Source organism: Phyllobates terribilis, unplaced genomic scaffold (assembly GCF_046119375.1).
Source record: "Phyllobates terribilis strain yellow unplaced genomic scaffold, ASM4611937v1 Scaffold_7__3_contigs__length_470593459, whole genome shotgun sequence".
NCBI lineage: Eukaryota > Metazoa > Chordata > Amphibia > Anura > Dendrobatidae > Phyllobates > Phyllobates terribilis.
Genome location: NW_027362767.1, coordinates 45,316,888 through 45,329,232, shown reverse-complemented (window position 1 = coordinate 45,329,232; position 12,345 = coordinate 45,316,888). Strand labels below are relative to the sequence as shown.

General features: G+C 44.1%; 1 protein-coding gene across 9 annotated transcripts in view; it reads left to right on the top strand.

Moving 5' to 3' along the window:
* GNG2 (G protein subunit gamma 2) overlaps positions 1 to 11,519 on the top strand; it is a 144,433-nt gene extending 132,914 nt beyond the window's left edge. For all 9 annotated transcript variants that reach the window (XM_073638479.1, XM_073638481.1, XM_073638487.1 and 6 more), the window contains one exon: positions 8,637 to 11,519. In XM_073638479.1, the coding sequence (XP_073494580.1) occupies positions 8,637 to 8,765 (129 nt within the window). In that variant the 3' untranslated portion in view covers positions 8,766 to 11,519. The remainder of the gene's footprint in view (positions 1 to 8,636) is intronic.
* Positions 11,520 to 12,345: the final 826 nt, after the last annotated feature.

The following is a 12,345-nucleotide window of genomic DNA, read 5'->3' as shown; positions in this document are numbered from 1 at the left end:
GGCGCCACCCTGGTAACGCTGGATAGCAGTCCCTGATGTTTCCAGGGGCTGTAGACCCTTAATAGCCATGTCCTTCAGGGTGTCAAAGGTGGCGTCTGGATGATCTAAAGCCCACCACCGTACAGTTCTGCTCTCCTCCTGGGACCTCAAACCCCCGGATGAACTGTTCCGTCAGCATTTTATTCTCATCTTGTATGCTGGCTGGACTAACCTGTTTCAGGGCCCGCAGGGCTTCCTGTAAGCGCCAGGCATAGTCCCGGATACTGTCCTCAGGTTTCTGGGTACAATGGTAGAACCTCATCCGGAGATCGGTCTCAGTGCGGTGTTCAAACACAGTTTGCAGTCTCTTAAAGGTAATGGATACTGATTCCTGGTCTGCGGCTGGCCAGGTTTCAATTTCCCGCTCTGCGGCACCAGTCAATTGTCCCAGCACAACAACGTCTCTCTGTTTACCAGTCATAGAATACATGTCCAGTACACCGCATATTTTTCTCTTAAACCCAGACAGGGTGTCTGGTTTGCCATCATACTGGGGAAGCCATTTCACTCCAGGGACATACGGCAGGGCCATGGGTATCAACGGAGTCACGACCCCTGCTGGTGGGGCGGCCGCTCTGGCCTGTGCAGCGCCGGGCGCAACTTGGGCATCAGGAGCGTTAACCGGTGCTCCGGCGGCTTGCTGGTCGTCGGCCATGGTTGCGCCCCCCTAGTAAACCGTAGCTTACCTTCTTTACTTGGATCGGGTAGGCCACAGCTCCGCAGGCGACGGTCTCCTTCCAGGATCTTGCGTCTCCCTCGCGGCTGACATCAGAGCGTGCGCTTGACAACGGTCTTCTTCTAGGACCTGACGCTTCCTGGTTTGGCGTCAGAGCGCGAGGCGGGGCTTGAGCTTCGCGCGCTTCCAGCAGTCACGCCTCTCCGATTCCCGCGGTTACGCTCCTCTTCTTCCCGCGCGGCAACAGGAAAATGGCGGGAAACCTCGGGAATGGCGGGAAATATTCACCACAGTAAGTGTTACAGTCTTTTAAGGTGCACAGTACCCGGTGGCAATGGGCACGCAATCCTGTTCGTTGCAACGGGCACGAAATCCTGTTCGTGATGCCAGAAGTTGACGCTCCCCCAGGGCTGTGGGGTACTCGACAGCCGGGCCCATGGATGCTGGTGGGGGGATATCACAGTGGCTGGCCCAGTCCGTGGCCCAGGGCGGTCAACCAAAAGGGGGAATTGTAACTTGGATAAAAATAAATAAATAGCTCGTGATGCCACCTGTGGTACCTGGTAAGGATTACCAGCGCTGCTGCAGACCTCCGGGGGGGTGATGGGATGGGAGCTGAGGTGTTTCTGCTCACCACAGGTGGAGCGGGCCCCCCGGGGCAGTGTGTAGTTTGGTAGGTGGTGATGCTGGGACTTGTAGTGCAGGCGGGATGGTACAGCAGGAGTAATTGACAGAGACAGGGGATTCGCTTCAATACCTTTACTGGTGCGGATGTCAGGTACGGTCCAGGGTACTCGGTAGGATGGGTGCACTTCAGGACTTCTCCCCAGTGAGCGGGTATAAGGCCTCCTGGTCCGTGTCTGCCTCTCTGTATGCTCCTGGCCAGCCTGCAACTGGGCCTAGCTTATGTGTCGTGCTGTTCCTTCACCTGTCGCTCGGTAGTAGGACCCTCTGTTGGCAACCACTCTCCCTGGACGCTGGGGCCTTGTGGTTCCTGGTCCTGTAATGGGTCTAGCTTCAGGTCAGCCAGGGACTTGTAGTCCTCCTGGGATGCCGGTGATCCCTACTGGGTATAAAGGAACCCTGCAGGCGCGGACCCGGTGTCCGGTTTGTATATCGGGGTGAGCCTATGATGCTCCTCTGCCCCCTTTCAACTCCTCTCTCCTCTCTCCTCTTTCCTCTTGCCGTCGGCCACACTCGGGGCCCTCAGTACTCAGCAGCAGACGACTGCTCTCAGCGTCTGCACTCTCTCAGACTCTCTGACTCTGTCTGACTGAACTGCCTGGCTCCACCCTCCATATATATATCCCTAACTGGCTCCCTCTGGTCGTATGAGGTGGAAGGGTGGAGGTGTTTGTATGTAATGAGGGCCTCTTGTGGAGAAGTCCGTCCATGCACCCTGGGTCCTGTGGTACCTGTGCGCAGCAGGGTGCCACAGAAGCAGATGCCCTCCTGAGCACCAGTCCCCTGATCTTGGAGCCAATGAGTGGCCTCAGCAGTCTGGTAATTCGTAGTTGTGATGTCATCTCTGCTGCAACGCTATAGCGGAGGGGGTATTCGGGGTAGACTGCTTCATTTTAACAAAGACTGGAACCCTCCATTAAAGGGGATGTCTCACCAGGTGGAAAGTGCCCAGCATTTGCTCTTACTTTATTCTTGCTGCCCCCCTGAGTATTCTTGTTTTTTGTTTTTTTTGTAATCCGCCATATGGTCCCAGAGATATGGTCCTTTTTATTTTGAACTCGTCTTTACCATTGTAGCATGGTTCACGGATTCTCTAGGCTGCTCTGCATTAGCTACACCCCATAAAAATTAGAACTAAATAAAAAGACCTACAGTACAGACCAAAAGTTTGGACACACCTTCTCATTTAAAGATTTTTCTGTATTTTCATGACTATGAAAATTGTACATTCACACTGAAGGCATCAAAACTATGAATTAACACATGTGGAATTATATACTTAACAAAAAAGTGTGAAACAACGAAAAATATGTCTTATATTCTAGGTTCTTCAAAGAAGCCACCTTTTGCTTTGATGACTGCTTTGCACACTCTTGGCATTCTCTTGATGAGCTTCAAGAGGTAGTCACCGGAAATGGTCTTCCAACAATCTTGAAGGAGTTCCCAGAGATGGGGTGCTACGCCAGATGACCTGGCCTCCACAGTCACCAGACCTGAACCCAATCGAGATGGTTTGGGGTGAGCTGGACCGCAGAGTGAAGGCAAAAGGGCCAACAAGTGCTAAGCATCTCTGGGAACTCCTTCAAGATTGTTGGAAGACCATTTCCGGTGACTACCTCTTGAAGCTCATCAAGAGAATGCCAAGTGTGTGCAAAGCAGTCATCAAAGCAAAAGGTGGCTACTTTCAAGAACCTAGAATATAAGACATATCTTCAGTTGTTTCACACTTTTTTGTTAAGTATATAATTCCACATGTGTTAATTCATAGTTTTGATGCCTTCAGTGTGAATGTACAATTTTCATAGTCATGAAAATACTGAAAAATCTTTAAATGAGAAGGTGTGTCCAAACTTTTGGTCTGTACTGTATATCTCTGGCACCATATGGCAGAGTTAAAAAAACAAACAAAAAACACAAAAAAATAAATAAAAAATAAATAACAGAATACTCAGGGGAACAACAGAAATAAAATGAGAGCAATACGGACCACTTTTGACTCTGTAAGGACCAGTCATACAGATCTGCTTGGATCGTTTTATTGTTTTTTTGTTGTTTTTTTTATCTTTTTTTTTATCCTTGCGGTAAATAACATCTTACCCCCCCCCCCCCCAAACCCAATACACTGTTAAAAAATTAATCCATTGGAAATAAAAAATCCCAATGAACTTTTCCTTCATCAGCGGATTTAATGCACAATGTGATTTCTGGAATTAAGTGACTTCTCTGTGTGCGCAAAGCTTCCACCCATGGTGCTATGAATAATGGAGCTGAATACATCAAACGGGGGGAGACAGGCGGACGCAGATGTATTTAGATAATTTAAAACATCAAGATTGTGCGTTGTGCCATTAGCCCGGCTGATTTCTTCATAGACCAACACCCCCCGCTGTTCTCACGTTGACGGCTATTAATGTTATTAAGTCTCCAATTAACTCCTGGTATCTTCTCAAGACACCTATAACTGAGTGACTTAAAGGGGCTGTGTCGTGTGTTTAATCCTAGCGTCAGTCATCAGATGTGAATTTGTAGATGAGAAATAATGGTTGTAATGTTAATGGTTTTAGTTTTATTTATTTTGTTGTTGCTGTTTTTTATAGCTTTTAAACTCTCCTGGAGGCGGCCATATTGGAGGCCCATGTATATATATTTTTTCCCCCTGTTTTCTATAGACAGTGCAGCATTTGTGTGTGCGCTCTATGGCGGATTATATGAATATAAGTCCCATTTTTTATGGATAGGAGATAAGTCACCACCTTGGGAATAATCCCTTTAAGTAGCTTTTTTTTGGGGTTGTGTATTATAATGGACGTTTTATAAAGTACATTACTGAGGCAAAAGACTGGATTGTGATTTTAATAGGCGATCATGCGTGTAACATCAGAGCCTGGGGAGGGAGAACATGTTTTATTTAATTACTAGGAGGGGGTTCACAAAATTTGCCTTTTCAGAGCAGCTTAGTGGTCTCCAGGCGCAGGCAGGGAACATCCACAATCTGTTGAATAATAAATAAATTGTACTAATGACTGATTCCATAACAGATTAAAGTGGATGTGTCATCGGAAAGTGACCTTTTGTTTAAGTCAAATTTTTATGTTCATTTTTAATCTTTTTTTTTTCTTTTTTAATTTTGCATATCACTATCTACATTACCAAGAAAAAAAAATACAGAAATTACAGCAATAGGTGATGTCACAACTCACCTCCTCCTCCTGTACAATGACTGGTAACACCTCTATATACAATAAATTATACAGGATCCACCATTCCCAATAGGTGATATCACAGCTCACCTCCTCCTCCTATATAATGATAACATCTCTATATGCGGTAGATAACACAACATCTACTATTCACAATAGATGATGTCACAGCTCACCTACTCCTCCTCCTGTACAATGACTGATAACACCTCTATATACAGTAGATAATACAGGATCCACCATTCACAATAGGTGATGTCACAGCTCACCTCCTCCTCCTGTACAATTACTGATAACACCGCTATATACAGTAGATAATACAGGATCCACCATTCACAATAGGTGATGTCACAGCTCACCTCCTCCTCCTCCTGTACAATGGCTGATAACTCCTCTATATACAGTAGATAACACAGGATCCACTATTCACAATAGGTGATGTCACAGCTCACCGCCTCCTCCTCCTCCACTACAAAGACTGATAACACACAATCCTCCATTCACAATAGGTGATATCACAGCTCACCTTTTCCTGCTCCCCCTGTACAATGACTGATAACACGTCTATATACAGTAGATAACACAGGATCCTCCATTCACAATAGGTGATATCACAGCTCACCTCCTCCTCCTGTACAATGACTGATAACACCTCTATATACAGTAGATAACACAGGGTCCACCATTCACAATAGGTGATGTCACAGCTCACCTCCTCCTCCTCCTCCTGTACAATGACTGATAACACCTCTATATACAGTAGATAACACAGGATCCACCATTCACAATAGATGATGTCACAGCTCACCTCCTCCTCCTGTACAATGACTGATAGCACCTCTATATACAGTAGATAACACAGGATCCTCCATTCACAATAGATGATGTCACAGCTCACCTCCTCCTCCTGTACAATGACTGATAACACCTCTATATACAGTAGATAACACAGGATCCACCATTCACAATAGATGATATCACAGCTCACCTCCTCCTCCTGTACAATGACTGATAACACCGCTATATACAGTAGATAATACAGGATCCACCATTCACAATAGGTGATATCACAGCTCACCTCCTCCTCCTGTACAATGACTGATAACACCTGTATATACAGTAGATAACACAGGATCCACTATTCACAATAGGTGATGTTACAGCTCACCTCCTCCTCCTCCTCCACTACAATGACTGATAACACACAATCCTCCATTCACAATATGTGATATCACAGCTCACCTTATCCTGCTCCCCCTGTACAATGACTGATAACACCTCTATATACAGTAGATAATACAGGATCCTCCATTCACAATAGGTGATGTCACAGCTCCCCTCCTCCTATTATTTATGAGGGACCTTAGATGCCCCCTGTATCACTATATGAATCCTATTATGACAATCAATGATGGCTCCAAACCTGTGATTGCTGTTAAGGGGTTAAACCAAAAATCCCTTTATTAGTAAATATTTAATAGTAAGCGCTCTTGCCCAGCCAGTGTAACCACAGGAATCTACAGTAATTCCTAGAACTTGTGCCCCTCCCCCTGCTCAGGGCCGCCGTCTTCAGGAGAAACATCTGTTCCTATAAATGGCCATAAACGCTGAGATTTAAGTTTAACCCCAACCAAATAAGTATCTGTATCATGGAATCACTGTATGATGAAAAAACAAACTTTGAAACTTTCCAAAAGTTTTGAGTTACTAAATGACATTCCATATTCTTTATAGAATTCCCAGTATTGTTCTTTCAGTGAAGATTGACGCGAAGAACAAATGCTGCCGCCCCTGATAATTCATTGTCCAGTTCAGCTCTGCTACATCTGTTCCCTGAGACCAGCAGCTGTGAACCGCGCCGGCCTCCTGCTGAATTAGGGAATCATCAGTCTGTATCTCACACACTGTTTCACTCTCCAGCTTTAATTTTGCATCTTCTCCTTTTACTTTAACCCCCGCCTTTGAAGCAGCACAGGAATCACGACCCCCAGGTCTGCGCCGCCTCTTCGGGGGGGGGGGGCTGACGTTGATTGACAGGACTGCAAATTAATGCTGAAATCCCCTGACACGGACCAAAGTGACATACGGATGCCTCCTGACAGCGAATCCTCCATCTAGTGTCGCAGCGCAGTCCTGCCTTGTGATTGAGCGCTCAACATGTAATGAACATGGGGTCCGACTTCTTTTTATATTATTATGGTTCCTGTAATCTCCTCTGTGATCCCAAAAAACATCGGACCAATTTTATTCTATGAGGATGTGCACATGTCAGATTTTTTCCTTGGGCAGGAAAAAATTGTTGCATACCCAAGTTGGATCTGATATTTGGATCGCACTCAGCTATACAAGTCACTGAGTGCATGGAAAACATCGGACTGCACTTGGATGACATGTGAGTGCAGTCCTATTTCCACGGACTCACACAATGGAGACGTTTTTTTCTCCATCTTCTCATCTGAGAGAATCAGAGTTTGATCTAAGTGTTATTAGCATAATCGGCCGATTCTCTAGGATGAGAGATATACGCTGGTGTGACCCGAGCTAGAGGTCATATGACTGTTTTCTCCACATCCAAGAGAAACGGTCCGATTATTCTGATCACACTTAGATCAGACTATGATGAGTGCGGCATCAATTTTTCTAGGACGTGGAGAGAAGAAAAAAAGTTTCTCCACCTTCTACATTTTGTCAGTCCGTGAAATTCGGATGGCATCTAAGTGCAGTCCGATTTTTTTCATGGACCCTTAGACTTGCATTGCCACTTTTGATCTGACACTTGAAGCAAAATCTGGCACGTCTCTGATTTTCTCTGTGGGGCACTTGGTCCGAGGGACAAATCGGACATGTTCCCAGGTACATGATTGCGAACATCCACAATTATTACGTTGTATCCAATAGATAAATGCGGTTATAAGTTGACACTCCAAAAATCACATTGTGTAATAAGAAATCAAGGAGTATTTATGGCATAAATTAAAAGAAAAATCGGACATGTGCACAACTCCATCGACTATCAGAGGTACGAGAGCTGTCTGTGAAAACCATGGATAGCGCTCATCCGTGAAAATCTGTCGTCTGATTTTTTTGCAGGAGAAACTTGGTGGGTATGGCGGTATCTAAAAGACGCCGTGTGGAAATACACTTCTCAAGAACAGAGGCATTTTTGCATCTTATAGCAGTCAGCTTGTTGCTTAGTTTATGGCCGCCCTGGACTCGTCCAGCTTCTGTGCTCCTGTGCCGTCCCGCAGTGCTATCAGCTGGGAGAGCGCTCAGTTCGGATCAGAGGTGCGACCATGCTGATGGTCCGAGCTGTCAATCTTCAGGAGCAACGTGAGAACCGTCTAACCACTAGGTGTAAGGAACAGTAACTGTTTCCTTACGGAACATAGAAGTGCTATAAATGCTAAGAAATCGAATTACACAGATGTGAGGTTGTGCTGAGACTTGCAGTTCTGCAACATCTGGAAAGTTGCAAATTTGTATATTTTATCAATGGCAATCCAGGCGGTGCGAGAATCATGCCTTTTTCCAGGGCACACCCATCTACAACGTTTTCTATGCTCTCCTCCGACAGTCCGTCTCTGGAGAGGAGGATAATCCTTTTAAAGGGGTATTCTCTTCTTATAAAGTGATGGTATGTAGCTACAATACGCCATCACTTCGCAATTAATGGGGGTTTGATAGTTGGGCATCCTAGCGTGATGCAAAGTCTGGGAGATTTTGAAGCCCTTTTAGGAGGTCCCTCTTTCTGGGCGCATCTCAGACTTTTCAGAAGAGTCGGTAACTCTGCCCATTTTTAAGACAATCCAACTTTCTGCAAGTCGCCCTTATATTTTTCTTTCTAGGTGGCGCTGTCACAACACTGGGCTGTGATATCCAGCATCATTGGCAGGAGACTAAGCAATGGGAATTCTATATCATAGACGGGTTGGACTTTATATTCGTGCACTACTTTGGATTTGCTCGCTATTTGGGTTTTTGCACTGAAATGTAAATCTCCTTTATCTGTTGACACTTATTCTTTTTTTTCTTCCAAGGTATCGAAAGCAGCGGCAGATCTGATGGCGTACTGCGAAGCCCACGCTAAGGAGGACCCGCTATTGACCCCAGTGCCCGCTTCTGAAAACCCCTTCAGAGAGAAAAAGTTTTTCTGCGCCATCCTGTAAGGAGTCTGTGGGGCGGCCACGCTTCCCAAACACCAGTGTAGGACTATTTTTATGGTCTGCAGAATCACCGATATTAATAGTAATCTAGAATAAGTCTGGAAAACTGCGGGGCAAGTCTGCGGAAACATCGGAGACCTGCAACACCAAGACTTTCTGTCCTTTCCAGCTGGTACAAGACATGTTAAAAAAGAAAAAAAATGTAAAAAAAGCTTTGTGTATTCTCTTTAAGATCCTGCCTGTATAGTTTTTTTTTTAATATTTTTTTCAAGGTTTTTTTTTTTTTTTTTATGGCTGGAAAACAGTAAAAGGATGTATAGTTTGAATCTCATTTTTTTTCTTTACATCTTAATTTAAATTAATTTGTCATTTTTTATTTTATCTATACAATTATTGTTATATATTATTTTTAACCGCAGGAAACAAAAATTTGCAATGTTGTTTAATATGTCAAATTTTGATAGTGTGTGTCGTCGCATTTAGAGTAGCACAAAGATGTATTTTTTTTCCAGTGGGAATCTTGGATAGATCGCAGTTAACTTTCCCAGCGTGCACCAAGGCGTTATCCAGCATTGCGCTAAAAAAAAAAAAAAGAAAAAATTCCCGTTCGCGGTTTTTCATCTTTTTAATTCTGCAAAAGTATCCAATTGTCTAGTGCCGTCTCTTTTGTACCAATTTTTTTGTGATTTTATTATTATTTTTAAAATGTTCTGCATGGCAAGAAAGGAAAAAAAAGTGTTTTTTTTCAGTGTGGAATAAGCAGAAAAAGGGTGTAATTTTTAACTATTTTGCTGCTGGAGTACTGACAGCCTTAGCCACAATGCCTCCCCGTGAGACATCACGGCGCCATCCAGAATTAAAGGTGGCGACGTAATGTGTCCACTCCAATTTGATATAAAAGAAAATTTCCATATAATTTAAAGGTAATAAGCCTCGGACTTTATTTAATTTTCCTTTGTTTTGTTTTTTTTCATGCTGCAGATTTGTATCACTTGCGTATTGCTGATTTGCTATTTTTTTTTTACATTTATTTATATTTTAATAGTTGAGTTAAACTATTTGCCAAAACTTGTACAAACTTTGTTAAACTCTACTGAGGTTTTATTACTATAAAATGATAAAATGGCAGAGAGGTCGCGGCTCGCAGCGTATTCTGCCCTCCATGCATACATTTCCAAAACAATAGCATAAATCTAAGCATGGGGTCAGTAAATCTCCCCTGTGTATGTTTAGTTTGGAGTCGGTTTCGGATGGTCGTCATGTGTTCACATGCAGCCATATTACACCGGACCCCCACAAATAACTATGGGGGCTCTTCGGCCAGCAGCACCGACATTCACATATAAAGAGATCATTCATTCCTAGGAAATAGGAACATTCGGAAAGACGTAAAAACAGAGCATTCATCGCCCCCTATTGTCTAAATAATGTAAAGTGTGATTAATATTTTGTAGTTTGCATTTTTGGATGTTTGTTTTTTTTTGCATGGCTAAAAATTGTGATTTTTAATTCTTCTTTTTTTGTGTGTTTTAAGCTCAGGGTAAACTTGGAATATCTTTAGTGACGGTACCTCTCGCAGCCTGCAGTCTATACTGCCTAACTCACAATTTCTGCCTTGCTGCAATGATCAGGCTCCTTTAAGAATTGCACTTCTCACACTTTGTAACATGCAGGGTATGGAATGAATGCGTTCACCTGAACTCATCTTTAATAGCCACATTACAGTCCATCTGGAAACATGGGGGGCTCGGAGGGTTGCAAAGTGGGGTTTCCGCTTCCCTTTCTAAAGCCGCTTAAGGGTCATCATTAGCAGAACGGTGGCGGTCCCATTAAAGTGAATAGGAGCTGAGCGGCCACTAGACAGTGTATTGGTGTTAGGCCCCCAATGGTATGATATTGGTCACTTATCTTAAAGGGGTGTTCTCAAGTGCCATCGCCTATCCAAAGGATTGGGGATAACTTTCCAATCGCTGGGGGGTCCGACTGCCGTGGCCCCAACAGATCCCGAGAACAGGGTGACTGGAGTGGAGGTCGATCTTGCGTACTGCCCCTCCATTCATTCCAATAGGAGCGTCGAAGATCAGCCAAGGGCAGTCCTCTGCAATGTCCGGCGCTCCCATTAACAATGCATAGCGAAGCACATGATCGATCTCTGCTCCTTTCCCCCTGTTCCCGGGATCGGTGGGGTCCGGGACCACGGCGATCAGAAAGTTAACAGATCACTTTTACACACCCTGTTAAGGTTAGGACTTCAATATCTAAATCTGGCAATCACATGCTTTAAAAATGCAGCACCTAAAGCATTCTGCAATATTTTTGGGGACTAAATGCCACAAATGCAAAAATTGCAAGTAAATTTAACCAAAAAAAAGTCACCTGAAAAACTGCACTGTATGTATTGTGTTTAATCTTTTCCTATGGACTCCCAGCAAATACGATATATTGAGGAGGCTTTTTTTGATCCACTGATCTCTGGGTTCCGGTGATGTCACGGATGTGGGAATGCAGCTGATGACATCATCAGGATCTGGTGACATCATGGAAGCATAAAATTGGCCAGGAATGACTGCCTCCTTTATTTTGTTTGGCTATGGGATATGAAAGCTAGCTGTGCCGTGTGGTCTAGTTGTGTCAGATGTGGCTCTCCCCGGCACTTTGCCTATAGGGGGCCCAGGGTGGTCCGAACCTCATGTGTCATCTCAGATCCCAAGTAAATCTCCCTTGTAGATGTTTTCAATAAACTTTTGGATCAATTTACGACCTGATTCCTTGTTTTATTCTGTCACATAACAGAACAGTATTTGGGCTACCTTCACTCCTCCCATTGAAGAATACTACGCCGAGCCTCCGGCTGATAACAGGGAGCAATAGATTGCTTTGAACACAGGCGGTGAACCTCCACTGACATTGTAAAGCTATTCACAAAACTTCCCTATAATTACTCATCCAATCACACAGAACAGATCGCTGCCCTTCTCAACATGTTTTCCTGAAATACTCTGTGCTGCTGGGAAACCCTCACAAATGCCCTAAACACTATCAATAAAAAGGAAAGCACATTTCTAATATTCTCTGCTTGCAGCAATTGTAAAGGAGAATCCTTATTCAAGCCTACGTCTTCTCACAGCTGAGGGTTTGTCACAACAGCTAAGGAAACTATTACAATGTATCAGTGGATGTAAAATGTAGCAGGCTGCGGTGTAGATTGCCTGAGTCTAGACTGGATGTAATTGTAGCAAACCCTCAGCTGTGGAAGCGTTACATCTATGTGGGTTTTCAGGATGTAAACAGAAAATTCTGTAAATTAGATTTTACACTGATTTATCAAAATATTGGAAAAGCAAGAAGCAATAAATGTCAGAAAGGTGGACGTTTATGGGACATCTCTGTATCACACCCATCCCATTCCCCGAGTCCTAGAACTCACTAGGACGGGTGCCACTGATAAATATGGAGAGACGGAGCGAGTTCGTACAGGCACAGGTAAGGGCAATGTAAAGGGCTTGGCTAGATTTTGAAAACTATAATAAAATGTCTGCTTTCTTCCAGAAACAGCGCCACCCCTGTCACAAGGCTGTGTGTG